Source organism: Plectropomus leopardus, chromosome 24 (genome assembly GCF_026936395.1).
Source record: "Plectropomus leopardus strain MGB_pleo_1.0 chromosome 24, ASM2693639v1, whole genome shotgun sequence".
Taxonomy (NCBI): Eukaryota; Metazoa; Chordata; class Actinopteri; order Perciformes; family Serranidae; genus Plectropomus; species Plectropomus leopardus.
Genome location: NC_142199.1, coordinates 10,622,310 through 10,646,500, shown reverse-complemented (window position 1 = coordinate 10,646,500; position 24,191 = coordinate 10,622,310). Strand labels below are relative to the sequence as shown.

Here is a 24,191-nt window from a genome sequence, read left to right as displayed (position 1 = left end):
TACTGCAACTCCAGTGACTGTACCTGAAATTAGCCTGGAGCTGGTCTCGAGGAGTGTCTGACATCATTAATAAAGACACACACACACACACACATAAATATAAATATATATGTGCTTGAGAGTATGGCTAAAGACAATATTTAACTGGTTTAAACTGGTTTGGAGTTCGAGGACGTGCCAGAGATTTGGCCCTCCCTTGCGGTAAGCCTCCTCCTGTTATTCAGTTTACGTGGCGAGGCTGTGGCCTTGGCAGGATCGAGTTGTGGGGGGGACGTGGATGGAGAGATGCCAAGAGATAACAGCAAATGCCTTGGTAAGCATATATGAGGTTGTGTGTGTGTTTAGCTGGAGTGTGTTGGAATGTGTGTGTCCCAGGGGTCTGCAGTAACGAGGCAGCCAGCTGGAAGTCTCCGGTTCCCTCCCACTAGCTCTGGGTGATTAGGGGCTAAACCCCTGGGTAAGGCGACACGCGGGCTTCGGGGAGACGGAAGGAGAGAGAGAGACGGAGAAAGAGAGAGAGGAGAAAAGAAAAGGGAGGGCTGCTCACCTTTCACAGGCCCATTCAAATGTTTTCCATCTTATATGCTGTTTCCAGTGCTGAGTGACACACATGTCTCGCTAAAGCAAGTAAGCAAATCTAAAAGTCAGGTCTTGGTCAGCCTTGCTCGAGGGGAAAGTCTCCTATTTATACAAGTGGTGATCTACAATGAGCCCTGTCAACATCATAAATGATCACTTTTGGCATCACACTGAATGACATTACAATATTTAATAAAAAAAAACACATTAATAACTCTTTTGGGCCATGTATGGTAGTCATTAAGGGCGCATTCAAGCCAAACACACACACACACCTCAAGCGTCTGTGTTAGCGTAGGCATGTTGCTAGGGGTTACCATTTAGAAGATGAAACACTGGTATGAAACAGGAAGTCCAGTTTGAAGGCTTATCATACACATCACTCAGCACTCAGTCAGCAATCACTTTCTTCTCTTTTTCCTGTTTTTGAGTTTATTTGGCACCACGCTACAAGCTATTCTACCTGCATGAGTGCAAAAACTGGTGTTTGACTGCAGCAATGCAGTCCTGAATGACATTGCACTGTAAAAGTGAGACAGAATATACTTCGTGTCCATTTGAGGACTTTAGATTTTTCTGAAAATAAGGATGCTACATGTTATAAAATAGTGTTAAATATGTGATATCTTTAGATATTATGATATATATGATGTGAGAAGCCTGGTTATGCGTTTTGATGACAACAAAATCAATTTTCTCCAGGACATTTAGGTAGCTCCAATCTAATACCCTGATTATGGATACCAAAGGCTCAATCCCAAAATACCCCTTGCACCTACCACTTACCCCTACCCCGCCAGTTTGCACATTCATGTTTAGGAATAGAGTGTGCGATTAATGTTGGGATAAAGGGATAGGACAAAGTGTAAGGGAAACATGGCCTTTCAAAGTCAGGTTTTCAGACGCACACTCCAAGACGAGTTCTGAGAAATCATCTGCAAGATGGCTGCACTATCAACAAAAGAAACCCACAAATAGGACTGAGTTTTGTTTAAAAATTATGATATCACTACCAATACAAGTACCCTTAATGTACATGTTTTATGTTTTATAACTAAATTTACTTCATGCTGTAACTGACACTAACACTTTTCTTTTAATTGACCGATCTCCAATAAACTGGCAATTTAAGTGCATTCAGAGACACTGCAGATATTGTGGGACTTTAACACAGTCTCAACAGTAAATGTTAAAGCTCTCACTAACTTGATACGGTTCAAATTATTAAACTATATCAATCAGCAACAGACAGCGGCGAACAGATTTAGACATTTACTTCCCAGACTGAAACAATGGCTCCCACTGTAGTTATTATACAGAAGCCTTGAGCTTAGCCTCTCCCTTGTTCTGCAATCATATCCGTGTGTCTCCTCTGTCCGCTCCCTCGAGTCGGGCTCAGCACCTGTTGACTGGCCAATTAGAATGACTCACTCACCGCAGATTAGCTCGCACACAGCTTGTGTTTGTGTGTGTGTGTGCTTGTGCATAAGCGATCTTCCCTTGAGGATATTCGCGAACTGCGGTGACGTGGATTTCTATATGTGTGTGTGTGTGTGTGTGTGTGTGTGTGTGTGCTCAAAATATCAGTCGAGTGTGTTTTCTGTGGGCTGGGAGGCCTGACCACCCAAACAGGGTGGTGGGACAGGATACACAGGTGGCCCCAAGAATGAACAGCACTGCCTTGTCAGTCAGCAGAGCAGGAAAGACAGAGCCGCACACACACACAGATAGGCATGCATTGCCAAACCTTGAGATAAGGTATGGAAGCATAAAAAGACAAAAAAGAAAGAGATCTGAGAGGGAGAGATTTGATCTGAAATTACGATGTAAGGAGACAGAAGCAGATGTGAAGGGAGTCTGGGTAAAAACAATATATTCAAGCTCAGCGAGGAGTGGAAAACACTAGAGAGCGAAAGCGAGACGAAGGTCAGCCTCCTCATTAATCCAGATTAAATGGTGAAGGCCACCAGGGGAGGCAAAGAGAAAAGGAAAGAAAGGATGGAGTGATGCAGTGGGTAGAGGAGGGGGAACACCTGGGTCCACAGCCCGACTCAGGGCCACCCAAACAGACAGGAACCTCCGCTGGCTTCCCCGCTCTTCTCTCATCATTCTCCTTATATTTCCCCCTCTGAGATCTTCAATTTCCACATCGTTTCCACTTGAATATTCATCTTCCTCTCCGTCTCAATCACCTCAGTGACCTCTCCCCTTAATATCTGTTCATCACCCCCTCATGCACCTTTGTTATTTAAATGCCTTTGTCATCTCCTCACCTCCTCTTCTACTCCTTTCTCATTTACAGCACTATTTTTAGCTTCTCCAAGGTAATGAAGAGGGCAAAGCATTATATGAGCAACAATAAATTCACCTGCGAAGTAATCCTTTGACAGTATCCTTTGCAAAAATATGACTTATGGATGCAAAATGCAGGAAAAAGAAACTACCACAGCAGAGTTTGTTTGAAAAACACCAGTGTATTTGTGAAAGGATCCTTAAAAGCATTCTGAATTATTAACAAATTGAAACCTGTGCTGCTCTAAGATGCCTTTCATAAGTACTTTAACCTTTGAAGCCTGAGCAAATTGGTGGAATTTCTTCCAAAACATGGGAAAAAAGGCAATGAGCAACTGAAATTAGTACATTTAGAAAATTACTTTACAAAAGCTAGGGTAAAATGCCTATGGGGATAAAGAAAAAAGCTAGGAAAAATGATATAATTATGATAATTACATATTAAAAATTATGTTAGAAAAATATTATAATTTTTTTAACCACATTTCCATATTATTTTTCCTTTTGTTTAATTTAGCTTTTTTTCTTCTTTTTTTAAACTAATTTTCTGGCAATTTCTTCTTTTATAGCTCATTGCCTTCTTCCCATATTTTTTAAAGAAAAGACAAGAAAAACATCAAATACGTAAACAACCAAATCCAATTCCACTGGCATTTTTCTAAGTTGGCTACAGCTAGTATTTTCAGTTTCTGCTGGATTTTTATTTTGTGCCTTTCCAGATTTCTGCCTACTCTACTTTACTTTGTTTTTTGTCATTTAACATTCATTTAAGCTCATTCTCCTTCCAAATTTAAAATGTTTAATATCTGATATTAATGTAAAAACATGGTATAAAAGCAAGTCATGACATGTGAATTATAGACTTTGTGTGTCTGTGTGTGTCCAGCCAAGCAGCTGAGGGATTATGGGGTCCACGGGCCTCAGTGACCCACCAAGAGTCACACAGCTGGCTTCGGCCTGGTCACAGAATGAATGGTTTTACTCTGTGTGTGTGTGTGTGTGCGTGTGTGTGTGTGTGTGTGTGTGTGTGTGTGTTTGTGTGTACCTTCGCTAACCTGAAATGGCCTCACACTATGTCGAAAGCCCACAATATCTGAATTCTACATAAATTAGGATTTAATGTAACGGATCCAAATAAAACATTTCAAGTGTGTGTGTGCCTCACTGAGTAAATGAGCGAGCCAGAGGAAGAGTGCATGTTTGCGTTTGTATATTCAAAGTGTCAGAGTGAGATCTCTTGTTTACGTGTTAACTTGCGTAACTTCATCAGAAAGTTTGTGCGCTGAGAGTGTGCGAAAGAGGGGAAGCGTGAGAAGGAAAAAGAAGTACAAACACACAAAAGGAACACGCCAAAAACAAGAGAGGCCAAAGAGGAGAAAGTAAAAGAGATGCGTTGCAGTTTCCTTTAAACATTAACCTGCGCGTAAAAGATGTGTATTGGTTACCGTCTGCCACTGAAAACATGAAACAGTTTTTTGAGAACAGGGTTTAAAATTTCCTCCAGAGCTTTTGATTTACAAAAAAACATGCCAAACATGGCAGATTCCTGCCGAAATAAAACAGTGGTTGGCGTCAGTAATGACAATTAAAGGAGCTCCGCCAGAACTGCTAATCCGGTTTGAAAAGAGCTTATGACAACAAGAGACATGCAGACAGTAGGTGTGTTTTCATTCAGCTGTCAAGTGAGTTCCACGCACACTTTTGAAATGTCAACATAAAAATAAAAAAGCAAAAATCAGATGCAAATTAGATGATTCCACGAGCGACGTTGAAAGAAATAAATAGGTTTGAATAAATGTCAAAAAAGGGAAATTGAAAGACTTTAAATAATATATTAATACTAGGTTATTTTTCTCTGTTATTATTTAATGTAGTGGTGATATTGTAATACAACTATTATTAAAAAGGCTACTTTTTACTGCACACAGAAACAGACATGGGAGTGACAGCAATAGGAAGAGGCAATTTACAGATAATATTCCATAAAGCACAAAGCAATGAAACCCAGTTATTTGTCCACATTATTATTCCCCAGCAAATGCAACTCCACTCATATTAATAATGGTATTTCTTTGCAGACATTCTATTTGATAAAATATAAGAACCTTTTGGTGAGAATGTAGTCATTGAATTTTTTTCTTTTTCTACTTACTCTTTAAAGTGGATGCAGTCCTGATTTGCAAAATACAACTATACTTTATTTTATCATTTTGGTCTGTTGAACATTTGTATGAAATGTTGTCATAATTAGTGCATAAATTCTTGATTTATGGCAAAATAACTTGTTTTGTGATGTCACAGTGACCATGACCCTTTGACCACCAAATTGTAATAAGTTGCTTGCTCCAAATACGTTTTTGTCAAATTTGAGGAAATTTCCTGCAGGTGTTCTTGAGAAATCGTGTTCAACAGAATTAGATTGATGCAAAATAACATTAATCTTTAACAATAAACCTCCAAAATCAAATCAATTCTTTCAGACTCCAAGTAAATGTTTGTGCCAAATTTGAAAAACTCGAGTTGTTCTTGACATTTTGTGTTCACAAGAATCAAACAGATGCAAGGTCAAATTGACCTTGACCTTTGACCCATGATCACCAAAATCTGTTCAGTTAATTGTTGTGTGCAAGTGGACATTTGTGCCAAATTTATAGAAATTCCCTCGAGACCTTTTTGAGATATTGCACTCACAAGGTAGGGGGATAGACGTACAGACATAAAGACAAACAAGCCAAAAACATATTGATGGCCAGGGCTCTCGCCAGTGCGGAAGCTTTAAAAATGAGAGGAACAGAAAGAGCATTCACAAGAATGCAACGTACGGTCGTACAGACACCCTAAAAAACAGAATGCTTCTGGTCAAGGCTATCGCATAAAGGCATAAAATGAGAAAATAGAAATGGAAAGACAAAGGGAGGAACAAAGCAAAACAAACTAACCGGAAAAAAAAAACAGACGAGCCATGTCTCACAGAGAGACAAGCAGAGAGACACTTGCCTGTCCCTCTGAGGTCTATATAGAGCAGCAGAGCAGGGTGTGATGTGAACCACAGGGACCAACTAGAGTGGAAAGCTGTAATGACACGCCGTGTAATACATCTGACTCACACTTCGAGAACATCAGCACCATATACCACACTCCCAACCACCCTCTGAGTGTGTGTGTGTGTGTGTGTGTGTGTGGTGAGAGCAAAATGACAAACTGAATCTTACATCCATATTTATACATGTGTGAATGTGTGTTGGGAGTGTATATGATTACATACTCAATGGTAGAAGGGAAATGTGTGAGTGTGTGAGTGAGTAAGTGTGTGTCCATCTGGGACGATGAGTGTGTGTTGCCATTATGACAGTGAAGAATGTGTGTGTATGGGGATAGCATGGGGAATGGGGGGTGGGGGGTTACCCTGCACCTGCCCCTAGGAAACGGAAGGAGGAAATTAGACCCCCCACACACACACACACACACACACACACACACACTACCAACTCGTTATTAAAGCATCCTGGTCCCCCAAATACCCCCGGCCCTAAACAGCTGGAAAACAACCATGTGTCTCTGTCAGACTTGAACACAAACACACACACCAATCCCCCTGTGTATTCACACATTTTATGTTCAGATCTTTAAAGTATGCTTAGTTATAAGGGTCAATACATTTTTGTTGCTGGAATTTATCAATATTCTCATTAGAAATACAGAACGCTACACCTCATGTAGCAGGAAAGCTCTACTTAATTTATATTAAGACAAAAGTGTCCAAAAGTTTTGCAATTTTGAGCTTTGAGTTTGTACAACGAAGACGTGCATATGGGTGTGCACGTAGTATGGCAACATAGGTGTGGCAGAGAGTAATAGCTTTAATGCCAATGCAGATCGCAAATGCTACCAAAGTAAACCAACTTTGCCATATGATGAGCAACTATCAGATGTGTGTGCTATTGGTGAGTGTGTAGAAAACATAAACAAGTGGCCCAGTATTCAGTGACCAGATATATACGCAGATGCATGAGCATGAACACCAGCGAGAACTTGGCAACATCAAAGTCACCAGATGCTTAGAGTTGTGTCTTAAAATCAGAAAACTTTCATAGCCAGAGACCCAAGATCACAATATTCCTTTTTACATAGAGATGACACTATAGAGCCACTACCAAGTCCCTTCTTTATGCCGCCTTTGCATTTTCACACAGAACCAGACAATGGCGGCATCATGCAAGTGTTAGTCATCACATAGTTTGCAGCCAAAGACGTTGCTGGTATTTCAGTTAAGAGTGACCATGTTAATTGGTGACTTTCAGTTGCTCGAAATGCAAATGGTTGGCGTACATAACAAAAAAAAAAAAAGATCTATGAATGTGTATGTATCTAACATTGATTTAAGTAAAAATTAAAGGCTTAACGGGAAACCTACATTTTTTTTTGTGCTTTCAGCTGCTGCGGCGGCTACGAGCAATCACAATGCATTCAATTGAGTCGCGTTAAATCGATATACGGTTGCCTTGAAACGGTCTAGATTTTGTAAAATTTCCACAAAACCTGAGTCATAATGTTGCTTCTGACAACCGATTACATAACGACCAGAAATTTTGATGCTGGTAACAGTTTTAATTTAATGTTAAAAGCTTGCCGACTTGCCTGATCGTCTGTTGCATTGTGTATGTTGCATTCATTGTATTGTGTTTGTTGAACTGTGTTGTGTTAGCTGCGTTGTGTTCACTCATTCGTTGCATCCATGCACGGGCATATATCTGATGATGACTGTAAAAGGGTCTATATGTTTGATAATACAGCACTGGATTATTATATTTTAGTTACTGTAAGGAGGTATGCTGCATTACATAAACAAGTAAGAAGAGTTATAAATAGGGAGGATTAAGAAAACCCAGTGTTTTAAAGTCAAGCTACAGATGGATGAAGTTAACCTCAAATGTACTAGTAAATGAACAACAAAAACAACATAAAACATTATGTTGGCAGACCAACTCTGTCCATGTTACTCTTCTATATTTTTTTGTAAATAAATAATGAGCTTTGGATCAAAACATTAGCATTCAGCTGTATATATTATACTTTACATACTAATACTAACCAGCTCTGCCTTCTGTTCAAAGTTTGAGGATTTACGTATGCATGTTTCTCGTCATTTGTTCACACACACACACACACACACACACACACACACACACACACACACACACACATGCATAAGAAATAAGTGCAAATGCCTCAGCATTTAACTGCACTCACCTCAATTACATTTACACATTTATTTCATTAATGCAAGATCATACAGATGCAATGCAGATGCATATGTAAGCACATCTGCCCGTTATGTGCTCACCTGTTAGTCAACTGACGAGAAGCAGGCACGCGCTGCATGCAAAATGCATTAATTGCTCTGCAGAAAAACAGCTGCTGCACCTCGCTGCCAAACACTCCCACTCCCACACACACACACACACACACACACACACACAACATTCATATGCATGTCCACACACACTTTACCGGGTAAAATGTTTAATGTGTCATAATTTGTAGAGGTACCCGTGGAAAAAGTGGCTGGAAATGCCTTCATTTATTCAGTGTGGTGAAAGCACTGTCTGTGGTCTCTAGATGATGAGTTGCAGCCAGAGCCAAAACAAGTCATCAATTAATGTAAAATTTGTTTATTTAAAAGATGTAATATAGTATGTTTAGCAAGTTGACATATTCATTAGTGTATGATGCATTCTCCAGATTCTCTAAATTCATCCTTGTCCACACACACATACACACACTTGTGTTAATGGCACTGTGCTAGCTGAGTGCTACAGACACAGAGCAGGCCCGGCTGGCTCTGCAACAGAGGAAACCATTAGCCGCTCTGGCTCTGGCCGCCGAGGCAGCTCTTCTAATCAAACCGGGCTATGTCAACAACAGCGGTGGAAATTGGCTCTCACCTAGATGCACGTGCCTCATCTAAATGGGCCCGTGTTTACACTCTCAGCTACTATATACTGAGCAATGACAAGGATTGTGTAATGCAGCAGTGGCAGGTAGCGGTCGCTCTGGCTGCAGACTTTTGAGTTTGGGGTTCATAATGAAAAGGTGAGGAGAGATGGGAGGCACCAGTGCAAACAGTCTGTATGCAAACTAAGAATAGGCGCTTTCTCATGAAGCTCACAGGAACATTTAACAACTCGCTCATGATGCGAGTGATGTCATACTTCAGCAGACTATCAATAACCATTTACTCTACAATACTCTATTTCATCTGATTGTAATTTAAGGGTCCAATGTGTGGGATTTAGGGGGATGTACTGGCAGAAATAAAATATATAACATAATGGAAGATAAATAAAAGTAAGTCATCCGAAAGCGTAGCTATGTTTCTACAGTAGCCCATAACAGACAAATCAAATGCTGGCTTCAGATAGGTCCATTCATGTTTACATGACAGCCACCGTGGTTAGAGGACTCTCTGCGACAAGCAGCATCAGAAAAAACGAAAAAACTTTAAGGTGAAACTGCTTTAGTGAGTGAGTGTTTTAACCACTCACTCACCACAGCAGCTGGTCGATTTGTATTAGAGAGGGGGGAAATCTCTGCAGATAATGTGTCTCCCAGTAAAAACTTCCTGAAGGTCTGGATCTTTAGTCATCAGAGAAAAAAAGGTGAGTACACATTAGCAGCTGCCTTGGGAGCTGCCCGTGCCAAACAGTGAAAGAGAAACAGTGATCTGTCATATGAAACTACTTAATTTGGTGTTTTTTAACCAGTTTTAATCACATGGTTAAAACTTGTTGGTGGTAATTTTCTTGTTTGTTTTTGTTTTTCACTTCAGGTAATTTTCCTGTAACTTTTTACTACTTGCTATTTTTGGGCCATCTGTTGTTAAATTGCTCATTGCCTTCTCCTCCTGTTTTTGGAAGAAATCAAACCAATTTGCTCAGGTTTCAAAGGCTTCAGGCATTAAACTGAACGTCCTCTCCAGAGTAAATTAAAGTGACCCCCAGAGTAGAAATAAATGCACACTCCTGGGCCTCGAACAGTACATGTGGCCATTACTAAGGAGGTGAAAGGTCTGTTTTACTTCTTGGACAGTACTCAGATAAGGAGAGTAATCATGTAACAGATCCGTGCCGGGGGAAAAGCAGTAACTGTTAATGACAGAAACAGATGGGAGATGCAGAAAGTTTCAGGCTCACCACAACTCATTTTCATTTTCATATATTCTTGGTAGTTCAAACTAAGTTCACTGTATGCCAATTCTATTCTACTCTGAGAACAGAAGAGAACATTTGAATTCATGCTGACTCCTACGTCTCCTCCACAGAGCCGCACGTCCATCTGTATTTGCGGACTGAATGTCATGCAGACTTGTACATGACAGTCTTTGTATTTCTCACTGAGCTCATGGAGAGCGCAGACGCCTCAAAGTGTATATCTTTTGTTTTATTTATAAAGCGGTGATTTCGTTTTCTCCATACACAGACCTGAGAGACTGTGGGAGAGAGGGATGGAGGGAAGATGGAGATACAAAGAGAGATATAAACAGAAGCGACAGAAGAATGCAGACGAAAAGGATTGATGGAATCAGAGGGAGGAAGCAGAGAACAGAAAAAGAGAAGTTATTGTAAACAGGTAGAGCCACTGGTGCCTCAGCTGTGCATGTGGCAGAGCCAGCTAAAGCCTTTCATTTCCTACTGCTGATTCCATTACATTTTCTTGTGTCTGAGCACAAACACCGTTAGCTGGACAAACACTGCTGCCTCTGCACACCGGCAGGCGCCCGTTCCTTCATAAAGGGCCCGCATATAAGAAAAGGGTCAGGACACCTCTCGGGAAATCAAATAAAATAATCCACACATTGCTTCAGATGCTCTGATTTAACAATAAAAGACAGGGTCATGTCACCTTTTAAACCAATCAGCAGCTGTCGTGGCCCAAATGTAGAAAAACTGTTGTGAAGACTCTCCAGCACCCGAGAAATCAAATGAGCTACGGAGACAATAACTCTAACCAAGTTGGGTGAGCTTAAAGTGAGTCATTCAACAGCTGGACGGCAGCGGGTGGGGAAACACTTGATCACTTATGAAACTGTGAGAAGCAGGATTGTGTTTTAATAAAGGTTGGACGAGTGCGGCGAAAATATGATTTCTCCCCTGACCTTGAAAAAGCTGGGATACTTCGAGAGCTCCGAACTGCAGGCCCTAACAATATTACTGTGCTAAAATAATAACAGACCTTTGCAATAAATACAGCCATCCAACCGTGTGAGGTAAAAGTGAAATGTTGGGAGCTTATTTCCACTTGACAAAATCAGACCACAAAAAAGAGAGTAAATATGAGCATTTTCGAAGTTTTTTTTCAGTTTTAATATTCCTCTCACCTTTCTTATTTATTCATCTTATTCTAATCAACAGATTGCTTTCACTCAGAGGGGGGCTGAGTCATTTATTCTTTTCTATTCTGTGTTGCTAGGTGTGTCCAGTGTGGACATGGCTCATTAGGACAGACACAGCCTGGGGGTGAAGAGGTTCCCGTGCTGAGACATGGTGCAGAAAACCAAGTGGCTGTAAGTCTGGGATGTGTGTGGAAGTGTGTGCACTTTTCAGGAAGGTCAGATGAGGGTCCTTAAGGGACACTTTCCCCACATACCGGAGGATACTCAACATGCTGAGGACAATCAAGACGGTGCCTTCTGTTTTTTTAAGGAGGGGCAGAGAACACTTGATATGAGGGCCGAGCTTTCAGTCTTTTTAGAATGACGAGAGATGTACGCGCTCCGCAAGAGTCCAAAATTAGTGGACTGACAGACACTGTTATCCAAAAGACACCAGATCCAAAAGGGACCACCAGATAGTCAGACCCAGACGGACCAAACAGAGAAGGGTGCCAACACAAGCGGCAGCAGCAGCAATTAATTAAAAAGCAGCGACATTTTTCTGTGCTTCCACACTTCCACTTGAATATGAGACACATGCTCAATCATTTTCACTCACATTGAACCTAAAACACATATTAAGGAGGGGATTCTTAGCTTTCTAATGAGATCACTATTAATTTTTTACTCCAAATATTTATCAAAATACATCACATTACATAACCAGGTCATGCTTAGGAGAAAAAGGCTGTCAACGTTTGCAGTACATTTGTCGCAAAGATATGTGACATAGACCTTCCAAACTTGGAGCACATGCTGTACCCTGTGAGCTGTCCTAGAGTTAAAAATAATATACAGAAAAGCTCAGGTACACTTTTAGCAAGCTAACGAAAACAAGCATACCCAATGCAAATTTGTGAATCCTAGGACAGCGAAGGAATGCCTCGCCTTACTCTCCTTCTGACTGGTTCGTATCAGTTGTCTTCACTGGTTGGATTTGTTTGGTTTAGGAAAAGGAGTGGCATTGGTTAGGGAACGAATGTCTGGGTAAGCCAATCGGAGGCTGAGTAAGGCAGTGTGATGCAGAGTAAGGCGGGGCATTCCTTCACTGTCCTAGCATTCACAAATTTGCATACCTATCTGCATGGTGCAAGAAGACAAGAAAATATTGTTTATGACAAAAGAACTTTAGTCTGTTCCAGTGTACTTTAAAACAATATTCAAGACCTTGATTAATCACTGGATTCTCACAATAGTAATTTAAATAATTAAGGAATGTACATTTGGACTTTATCAATACTCTTAGGGCAGGGAGTCACCACCTCTATCTAATTTTTCTTCTTCACCATGCCACAGTAAATCTGAATAAATTATCCTTTGGTGCTCAGAGTTTCAGCAAAACGAATCATATGATTGAATTGCATTGCAAGCTAACAATACTGTGTACTGTGTCCATATTGACAAAATTTGAAACATGAACAATATATTTTTGATCCGCAATGCTGAGCCAATTAGAACTAGCACAAGAGGGTCGCTAGTGGTGAGCGGGTGGGTTTTGTCATGATGACTATTTCATCGATAATTTCCAGGAGACATAGAGAAAGAGAGGGAGAGTGAGTAAGACCAGAGTGCGGCCATTGTTCCTTACAAGCTTAAAAATTATATCTGTCGTCTACATTTGGCAATACCATTTTCATATTCTGAAAGCCGAAACTTTATTGAAAATCAAACAAACCCCCAAATGACCAAAAATCAAAATGTTAAAAAAAATCCACATTTATCTAGAAATGAAATGTAGTGAAAGCCGACTGAGTTTGTTAGAGCACACCGTATAAACTAGACTAACCCGACTTGTATCCTGTGTTGGGTTTTAGTTAATAGGAATCAAATGGACATTTGAAGACATTTATGACTCGCAGTTTGTGTCCTTTTCAGTGTTTCATCTCAACTGTCCAGATGTGACAGGATCATCATGAGGCCAGTCTGGTCCTCTGGTTCGAGCCCCGTGCTCTCTGACTCACTGGCCATCGGCTGCACATTAATCAGCCAATTATCAGCCTCGGCCAGCAATGTTGCCGCGCCAACCCGGCCCCCTAATCCAATCACCTTGGGGGAGTGGGTCAGGGGGTGCTCTGATTGGATAACCCGGGGCTGGGTCGTTGCGCCCGTGACCTGCTGCTTTGAATTGGTAATGATGTTAATATTCTCCATATGGCCGTGTGTAAGTGTGCATGCATTTGTGTGAGTCCCCCAAGCACAGAGCCTATCCGCAGGCTTGAGCTGCACCCCAGCGTTAATGGCCAAACGGAGAGGGAGGTACGAGCCAAAGTAGCACTATCACCCTCCCTGGGGCAAACCTCTCGACGCTGCCACTTCCACCCCTCTTTCCAAATCCTCTTTCCCAGACTTCAGCTTCTCCTGTTGGCTGCTGTGCAGTCGCTCTCGGCACTAACTCCCAGACTGGGGTCCACTTTCTTTCCCTGCTACTTTGGCATCCACTCCTTCAGGTCCACAGAAAGTCTTGATTTGAGAGGCGGGAATAGCCAGACGGGTCTAAGAATAATAAAAATTGGGCTGCAGGGTTGTGATGAGGAGTGTTTTCCGATACAATCAAGAAAGTAAAAAGGGAAAGTGGCAAACTCAGACTGTAAGAACGGTGGAATATACTGCATTTTTAACCCTCTACAACCTGCGGTGACATCACTTCTATTGTACTGCTTTCAGGCACCTATCACAAATATTTAGATATTTAAAACCTCAGCAAACTGGTGTGATTACTTCCAAAAACATGAGAAAAAGTCAATGAGCAACTTGATAAGAAATGTTCCATAAATTTCAACAAATTAGTAGATTTAGAAAATTATTTTTAAAAAGCTTGGGAAAAATTGTCTAGGGGGAAAAAAGATTAAAGCTAGCGAAAAAACTACTCTGATAATGACCATAAATACATAATTCAAATTATTTACAGTATTATTAGAATTTTTAAAGCACTTTCCCCAGATCATTCTGTTGTGGGGTTGTTTTTGCATTATTTTACTTTTTAAAACTATTTTTCAGGTAATTTTCTTGTATTTCTCGCTATTTTTTGGCATTTTTATCTTTCGTTGCTCATTGCCTTCTTCCATGTTTTTGAAAGAAACAAAGCCAATTTCAAAGGTTTAAAGCTACAAAAAGTCAAAATAACTTGAATCCATTAGATAAAAAGAAGGTGGAATTCTTATAGCACTTTCATAGATTTTGAAAACCACAAATTTAATAGACCATACTGTTGTGCTTTCATTAGGAGAGCTATAAGGTGTGTGGACAAATGAATGCTTAGCAACACAACACTCAAAGTGAAATATTTAAATGTCTGCCTCAACACCTTTATTTTTGCCTCGATTTTTCCTCCCCGTCCTTCTGATTCTTAGCTCGACTCTCTCTCCATATGCTCCCATCTGTGAGGTGCTTTGCTACATCTCCTGTACTATCCATGCACACACACACAAACACACACTCACCTCCTTCACTCCCACCCCTCCAGCTGCAGCCCCAGCCGGCTCCACACAAAGGCAGGCCAAATGTATGCTAATGAGAGCCAGGCCAATGGTGGAGCCGCACTCATTTTGAGAGGAAATGGCTTTCAATAATGGCGGCCCCCGGGGGGATTTTGCACAAAGTTCAGCTCCACTTTGAAAAATGCATTCAATTCACTGCTGTGTCTGCTCTCTCTTTGCCTCCTGTTTTTTCCCCCCTCGATGAAAAAAAAAAAAAAAAAAATCCCGGAATATATTTGCGTCCCCTCCTCCTCTTGCCTCTGTATTTATGATAGAGGAAGTCGGAGGAGTTTTTGGGGGCTGAGGAGTCGTGATTTATCTGTGCAGGAACATCAGAAACAAGAACACAAACGTGAGTTTGAATCGTGTTCAAACTCTATCTGGCACTTTTCTCCTCTGCCTTTTATTACTCTTGCTTTTTGCTCTTCTGCTGAGGCAAATGTCCCCAGAAGCATGTTAACTGTACCATATGCATTTCAAACGGATGCTATCCTATGGGTCCTGGGTCTAAAAATACTTCAAAGACGAGATGAACAACAGTTAAATAACAATGAGAACATTTCTTGAGGTAACGAACATTATTTGAACCTGACTTCTGATATTCATGTCTAATCAGATGAGCCAGAGAATATGATGGCTGCCACAAGTTCATTACTTAAATAGCAAACATCTTAACTGTCATTATATATATATATATATATATATATATATATATATATATATATATATATATATATATATATATACAATGACAGTTATATAATGAAGTTTGCAGATTAATTATCTTAATTGAAACCATTGTTTAAATCTCTCCTCTGGCAGAGCTGGAAAGGTGCTAGTGTTACTTAAAGTTTAAGACACAGTTCAAGCGGTAGAACCAGACTGGAAATGCAGCAGGGCTAAAACTAATGATTTTTTTCATTATCTATTGATCTGCAGATTATTTTTCCAAGTTTATGTTATGTAACAGTCAGATCCAACCGCGTAATTTGATTTGACAAGAGGCATTAAAGTGAGAGCTGATACAGAGAGCAACATCACTGGGACTTTATGCTTGTATCACTCTGTTTTACAGGTATTTTAAACCGTGAAGTACTTTAAACATTAATTAGCCTAGATTAATGGTAATCCTAACAAACTTTGCCGCACTAAGATGAATATATTGTGATAACACTACAGGACTAGCATACGAGAGATTCAGAGTGGTGTAGGAATAAGTCGAAAAACCCAGAAATGACTTAGCACTCTTCCAACCCCGGTATGCTAGAGTAATAAAACCTAGTTCTCCAGGTAAAAAATATGAAAACAGAGTTCAGCGTGACGTTCAGTGTGACAGTTACATTCACATAATATCGCAAACAAGCTTTAACTACACCAATGACGGATAAGAAATGTGCAACAACATTTTCCAACACTAGATATTGCACAAAAGCCAGAGACTGTACCGTATTAAGTTGCTGTGAGATGGAAATTCACCACCTCTAAGCAGAAGGCAGAAGAAAACGTTATCTCAGAGCCTGACCAGGCAAAGCCTCTCTTCCTCCAGGCAGCTGACTCTGCGTCTGCAGCTTCCTGAACTAAAGAGTAGCGCGAAAGCGAGGAGCACCCACTCTGCAGTTAAATCTGGGGACCAAAATGTTCCCAAAAGTACACTACACACCAAATGACAATAAGTCCCTATAACTACTGGATTTGAGAGAATCTCAGTCAGCCGAGGCATCTCTGAATAATGATTTGAATCTCCGACTTTCAGGGGACAGCCCTCGCCATGAGTGCTATAACATTTCTTGTGGCCTAATGCCTAGGACTGAATCACTACTGTCCTAATATTCAGTACAGCCTTGAGTGTAATATTGCATTCATATTAAGAAGCATATTATATGACAAGCTAAAACAGAGAGTTTCACCTTTTTGCTTAAAAATTATTCAAACAGTTACTGGACTTTCAAATTTTTTGTCAATTAAACATTTCAGCAATAAAAAAAAGTTTTCATTCCGGCCACTCTGAATGGCTGGGAAGGTTTTCAATTTTCCGCACTTGCTTCAGTATTATTGCAAAGAAAGTTTGGATAAGTAGTGGCATAAACTCTTCTTCCCTTTTCTGTGTTACTGTACCTAGTTTGAGCTGTCAAAGGTCACACGAGTCCCCCCCTGGTGCGTCTGTCTCCATTTGTGATTGTCTCCACAGTTACAGTTGGCTAATCTCTCTGTCCCTCATGCTATCTTATGTCCCTCCTCCTCTCTCCCAGACTCTCGGTGTGTCTCGTCCCCCCTGAGCCGGCGCTGATGTCTGCGCTCCCTGGTGCCTGTCATATCAGGAGGGGCAATAACCCGTGAAATGACTGTTCTCTTTTTCTCACTCTCCTCCTATCCATCCCGGTGTCTCCTTCTTTTCCTCATTCTCCTCCTCTCACTTTCCTCGCACCACGCCACTCCACGCTCCACTTAGCTGCCGGGGCCTGCGATCATCACAAAGATGGCGTTTGCTCAGCGTGTGCACCTCTTACAGTCGCATGCACGAGTCAGGTATGGCTTGGTTGGACTGATCTGTGCGTGCTGAAGCTCTGCTGGCAAATATGGGCAGGTATGCGCATACACATGTGCCCCGTTTGACATGAAAACGTTTAAACAAATGTAAAGGAACACGTGCAGTTCCATTAAACCCACACTAGAGGTTATTCATTCTTCATAAGAGCAAACCATCCTCTGTACGTGTGTGTGTGTGTGTGTGTGTGTGTGTGTGTGTGTGTGCGCGTGATCCTCCTGCCTGTGCCCTGCTCTCTGGAGAGCTGAAGACTCCTATTCCTGGGATGAGTAGACACTCCCAAGGCAAACACTCCAGATTTAATTATAAGCTCCAAAGAGGATTAGTCTGTGTTGTGTGTGTGTGTGTGTGTGTGTGTGTGTGTGTGTGTGTGTGTGTGCGCGTGTGTGCGTGTGTGTGTGCGTGTGTGCGTTCGTGTGAGTGATGGAGACACAAAGGGAGGGAGTGGCAAGAAGTTATCCCCTAATTTCCTGCATTGAGGAATAAAACACACACACACTCACACAGTGGTCTTACCTGGGGTGTGTGGGGTACTGTCGGTCCACATCTTCGTAGCGAGGAATGGGTCGAGATTCTGCACCTCTGGGTGCCAACTGTGAGGAGACAAAGGACAAGAATGTAAGTATGCAGACTAAAAAGGTCCAAAGTTTAGGCAAACATCAGTCAAAATACCCTCGAGTGAGGGATTAAACTCATACCTCCCTCATTTAAAGTCAGTCAGGTACAGATCTGATGAAAACAATGTGTTAAAGGTAACTTGTGTATCTTTCACTCTGGACCCTATTTTCCCGTGTTTATGTGTCCGAGTGACTAATGGGAACAACATTTTTTTTTAATTTGGTCCAGTTTTAAGATAGAATACTTAAGCCAAAAAAACTAGGTGAATGTAAGGATTTATTTTAACCAAATCAGAGTTGTTGGTTGTTGGAACAGTGGAAAGAAAAACCAAGATTGCTTTTGTGAGTTTTATTTGTTTCTGTCAATTTGAATAAAGGGTATTTTATTGTGAAAGAGTAACTGTTTATTTAAATGAAGTTTGGTCGATCAAACAATAGCGATTTCGGTGTTGCTTCTGGTTAAACAAAAAGGATTTTACGCTTTCAAAAAGACTTCGACCACTGTAGGGAGTCTATCCAAAATGTTATCAGACACTTGAATCTGAATCTGTCAGTGGCAAAAGCAAACACTTTTTGTGCACGAAAACTGAAGATGCTCATTTGCCCCTACGGATTACACTGCAGTCAGTTTCACTATTGCTGGCTGGCTGCAGTCTTGTTCAATTCTCACCTGATTTCAAAAACTGTTGTACCATTGAACCACATAGAAGCAAAAACATAGGGTCTAGGTTGGAAAATGTCAAAGTTACTCTTTGAGCAGTTTGTGGATTCAAAGCCTGTAAAAGCAGAACACAAACTCTATCTGCAGGCTATATGCTTAACCTCAGTAATATTTCTACCTCAACTCAGTGGACATACATCAAGTATTTGCAACATGTATGTGTTCGTGGGCAGCCTTGTGGTTTCAGACAAGAGAGAAAGAGCTCAATGAATGCCCCACATGTGGTAACACAAACACATGTACCCACATGTAAGCAGCGTGCCCCTCTGATGAACATATGTGTGTAGGCTTCATGCAAACCTGCCAGTCATATGAAAAAAAAAAATCACATTTAGGCAGAGGGTTGTTCAAGCTTTCATCCACGCACACCAGAGAGTAACTGATTAAAGCCACGTCCACACTCAGGCGGAGAAATTAATCTGGAAACAACTTTGGTACACAGTTTCAGGTCATTTTACGTCCACACTGGAAGGTAGTGGAGCTAAATCTCTTCTCCTTCACTCTGTCTGTTGGCAAACAACTGTGGATTAAAGGCATCATGTGGTGGGGGAGTCACAGCCAGTTTACTCAGCTTGATCTCAGACCTCCTGCTCTATATGATTACTTACAGATGAGTGAGAAATTAAAGGTACTTGAATTACTGCCCTGAGGTTGTATGCCTCTGTGTAACAGTAAAATTACTCTTACAGTTTACATCCATGTCTGTGAAAACATGGATGCTTCACACAAACCTTCCCCAGGCAGCACAGAAGATCTTTACAATCAGCACAGTTTCAAGGTGGACTCATTACTTCATCATTATATCCTATTCCAGGTTTGTGTTAAATTGTGTCATAATAAGTTTAAGAAGTCTTGAGTTATGGCCAAAAACATGTTTTTTGAGGTCAAACTGAACTTGATCTTTGACCACCAAAATCTAAACAGTTCATTGTTGAGTCCACAGGGATGTTTGTGTCAAATTTTAAAGGGATTCCCTCGAGCTGTTTGTGAGATGGAAAACATAATGTCTCCAGCTACAGTTATCTGTAGCAGAGGCATAAAAATTTAGATAAATAATTGGGGAACATGAGGAGTTCAGGGCATGATAGCTAATTGAGCAGTTTGATTTTGTAGGGACATCTTACTCCTGTTAACCACCATCACGAGAACAACAAGTATCTTTTTGGAGGAGTGCTGTTCCAGAGAAAAACCGTTTCGACTGTTGAAATGCTTTCATCCGTTTTCTGGTGTGAAACGTACTGACTCAGTCTGGACTGAATGCTCACTTGAAGAGAAAAAGATGTGGTGTCAAAGTTAGTTGCGCAAGTGTAGACACAGTTTGAGGTTACAACAACACAAAGGGCTTTAAACAAGGGGCAGACAGAGAGGAGTGAGCATACAGTTTCAATTATGTGTAATCTAGGTCCAGGGCTCTGAGTTTCCACATCCAAACACGGGCTGTTTACTCAGCGGACATTTCATCTGTTAAACACACCACACACGACTGTAGCGTAACATGTACACACCAGCACACTGGTCAAACACACCAAAGCAGCCATACATACAATAACTGACATGTGCACATGTGTACATAAACAAGCAATCACAGGTTTGACAGACACACGCATGGAAATCTGAGGAGGTAAACAGAGATACGTTTGATTCAGACTATCAACACACGTACGCTGAATTTAATATCCCAAACACACACACTATAAAGACTATAAATGACTCCATGCAGGAGCACTCGATCACTGTGTTTTGCATGTACGTAGGAGTTCAAACTCATTCTGCATGTCAATGCAGCAGCCTCACATTACCAGATATCATTAGCATGTATTGGTAATGCAGGCAGCTCTAATGTCCCTGTATGGGAGCCAGGAAGTGAAAGCACATCAGAGGCAAGGCTGGGGCAAAGGCTGCTCCTCTATTCACTAAAGTGGCTTTGTGCCTGTGTGTGTGTGTGTGTTTGTGTGTGTGTGTGTGTGTGTGTGTGTGTGTGTGTGTGTGTGTGTGTATGTTACTATTGTTGGGGAAGGTGTGTGCGCAGGTTAAATATGATATCGGGGAGTGAGTGCTCCATCTTTGGATGGCAGTGCATGTGTGTAAGGAAGGGAACATTATGCAAAGAGATGCATAATGTGAGGTAAAGGCTGCGTTCGTCTCAGCAAGAAGCTGGGACTCAGGTGGAAGACCTTCTCTGTGTGTGTGTGTGTGTGTGTGTGTGTGTGTGTGTGTGTGTGTGTGTGCGTGCGTGCGTGCGTGTGTGTGTGTGCGTGTGTATGTGGTGTGAACAAGGCGTAATACATCTTCTGGGTATGAAGCAGGGGAGAAGGATGGATGATGATGATGAGGGGAGGAAATGTGTGTTTAGATAAAATGAGTTAAAATCTTCATCAAATGATTAACATAACAGCCTGCAGCCATATCTTGATTATCCCTTTATCAAAGGGATAGTTTGGATTTTTTTAAGTGGGGTTGCATGGGGAACTTATCTATAGACAATATATTACAAACATTATGTGTCAGTCAGCATGTCCCCAGTTTGGAGAGGTAGGCTGGAGAAGTCAATGTGGAAGTTGAATCAATAACAGTTTAAGTGTTTGATTTATTTAGAATATTTTAACTGCTTTACCTTAAGGTCAGACAGTGACTTCCAACTGAAAAATGAAACGATATATTGCTGTCTTAACAGCCAGACTCCATTGAAAAATACAGTGATTTAACATAGCTGAACATAGGAGCTGCTAGTCTGCTGCTGGCTCAAACAGTTATTTTGTTCATGATTTTGTGTGACTTTGGTGTTTGAAAGGGTTATTTTGGTTTCACCAAGTCACAAAATAACACTAACTAATCAAAGCAGCAGTAACCAGCAGCTCCTGTGATCAGTGAGGCAAAATTACTGATTTTGTTGATGGAGTCTGGTGGCTTTGATGAGAGCACAGATGGGAACTGAAACCATTAGTGGCTTCGCCGTTAAAATGGACTGTTGGACGGAAAGGTAAAGCATTGCAAATACTCTCACTATAGCGAAAAATACAATTTGTTGTTGGACCCCATCTATAGCAGTACACTGTTAAGCTACTGTGTCTCCAGTCTGCTTCTCCAAAAAGGGGGCGTGCCAACTGACATCTACTGTATGTATTACACCGGCTATGGATAAGTGCCCCACACAACCCCACTTCAAAAAATACAAACTATCCCTTTAACTAAAACACAAACACGCATACTACACATGTCTTATGGATGCTCTTCATGACAAAGCCCATTTCCCCAAATCAGGCAGCCAGTTTTAGTGCCAGGTAATGTGCCTTGCTTTGGCGCATGCGTGCGTGCGCGCGCGCACACACAAACACACACACACACACACACACACACACACACACACACACACACACACACACACACACACACACAAACACAAACACACAAAACAAGTCTCAATCTCACCATGGCAACTGGTAAAACAGCAATATGAAAGTCATCCAGGTTTGAGTGAAAATGCAGCAGTCGGACTTTTGAGGAGGCGGCCAGCGAGCAAAAAGCCTCGTCTTCACAGCTCTGGAGGTGGAGAGCGATGACAAGCACTTTAGTGTTGCTCTCACACAGGTTCAAGTCCTTACCCCGAACCTGATGACATCATACAGTGCTGCTGTGTATCCGCAGTATATGGACGTGGCATGTTTAAGTGGTTATCAGTGGAAAAGTTAATGTCTTGGGCAGACAGTAGCTGACAGAAAGCCAGATTCTCTTTGGACTCCATGCCAGACCGCAACACGCACACACGATCAGGAATTTCCTATTTCTCATTTGGGAAAACTGCAAAGCTGAAAGAGTTTGTTAATCTTGGACTTCACTGTGGTTGTTTGCATGTGTAATATCTACACCTTGCTATCAGCACATCTTCAAACTGCCTTTTAATACTTTGTCATTAGGGGAAGCAAATGAGCTTATCAGGAACAATCTTTCTTATAAAGTGCATCATTGTGTTGAGTCATTGCTGCAATTCACCAGCTGACAAGCGCTCTGGCAGAATGCTTGGCGCGTGTGTGAGTGTGAATGAGCAGAAAGTCACTTTTCCATTTTTCCAAATTAGAAAGCCGTGCCTTGACAGTGCCAGATGATACACACTGCAACACACATACACACACACACGCACCAATCAACTCTAGCAGCACAGCTGTCGCATTCATCACAAAGTATTGCCGGAGCTCAGGAAATGAATTTCTTGGAGCACTTTTGGCTCGGCTGTAAATTTGTGATGCTCGTATATACAATAAACCTCAAATGAGAGTCCAAGTGCTTTGACACAATGCCTGCGCACGGCTTTCATCCTGTGACTGAGATGCTCAGATTTGCCTTTTCCAAACCGCTTTCCTGCGCCGTCTCTTTTCAGAACGGCATAATTAGCCTCCTGTACTGCCATCTTTTCCTCTCCCATCCATCCTTTTCTTCCTCCCTCCATCCAATGTGGATGCTAATTAGGCATGTGTCTCAGTGTGGAGCCTCTGCTCGGTGCCCCATGCCCACCTCCTGTTGGCAACCTGGCAACCTCGCCCCCACGCCCTGCATCTAGGACTAGGATGATGATTTGGAAGCAACCATTCACTAAAAATCACTGTGATGAGATTCTGCTGACTCCCCCATGAGATGAGAGGGGAGAGATAAGAGAGAGGGAAAGATAGGAGCTGGCAAAAAATGGAAAACTGAAGTTAAAGACTGGAAAGGTGTGTGAGTAGGTTGACACAAAACAGAGCACACAGAAGTGTAACTTGCCACTTGTTGACAGCGTATGAACTTGCAATGCCAAAACACAGAGAAAACACACTGATTTGTGTGCCAATTCCTACTCAAATATAAGTCTGCATGTTTACCTAATAGAACACGCTGGGGTTCGATGCGAAAACCAGAACACATTAACATTAGGACGCTATTTAGAGGGGGGAAAAAAGTTAAAGTGAGTCATCACAATTCAAACAATGTGTGATGCGCTGGTCAAGTGGACCAGATCAGAGGACTTTCTTCTGGCCATGAACAGTGTAATGTTACCCAGCTATCAGCCACAAAGCCATTGCAATACATATAAGAGTATAGCCTACATACTTCCTCCTCTGTCACCCACCTCATTAACTCCAACTATACCACTGAGAGGAGTGTATGTGGAGAGAAATACAATGAAAAAACAACAAATCTGTGTTGAAATCGTCAGGACTAGAGCTTGTTAATGTTAGCTCTAAGCAGCTGGTGGCCATAACGTTAAACTCACGAAGTCTCAAGCTCTATTTAATAAAAATGAATAGAGGACTAAGGTGAATCTTGATGTTCCCAAATGTGCTAGAACCGCCAGATAACAGCTAATGCGGCTAACTACGTTTTGCAACAACAGTGTCCTAATATCAGCAGTAACGGCCACATGAGCGCAGTGCAAAGCAGAGGTGATGAGCTAGCCAGTGGGATACATGCATGCAACAACATGCATGCACAGCCGGACTGACTTACCACAACAAACAACAGAGAAGCTCAGATTCCAGCACACACAGAGGGAGCGAAA

General features: G+C 41.5%; 1 protein-coding gene across 3 annotated transcripts in view; it reads right to left on the bottom strand.

The window, feature by feature from the left end:
- pard3ba (par-3 family cell polarity regulator beta a) overlaps window positions 1-24,191 on the bottom strand; it is a 200,630-nt gene that overhangs the window by 1,867 nt on the left and 174,572 nt on the right. For all 3 annotated transcript variants that reach the window (XM_088074335.1, XM_042513093.2, XM_088074336.1), the window contains one exon: window positions 17,840-17,916. In XM_088074335.1, coding sequence (XP_087930461.1) covers window positions 17,840-17,916 — 77 coding nt within the window. The remainder of the gene's footprint in view (window positions 1-17,839; window positions 17,917-24,191) is intronic.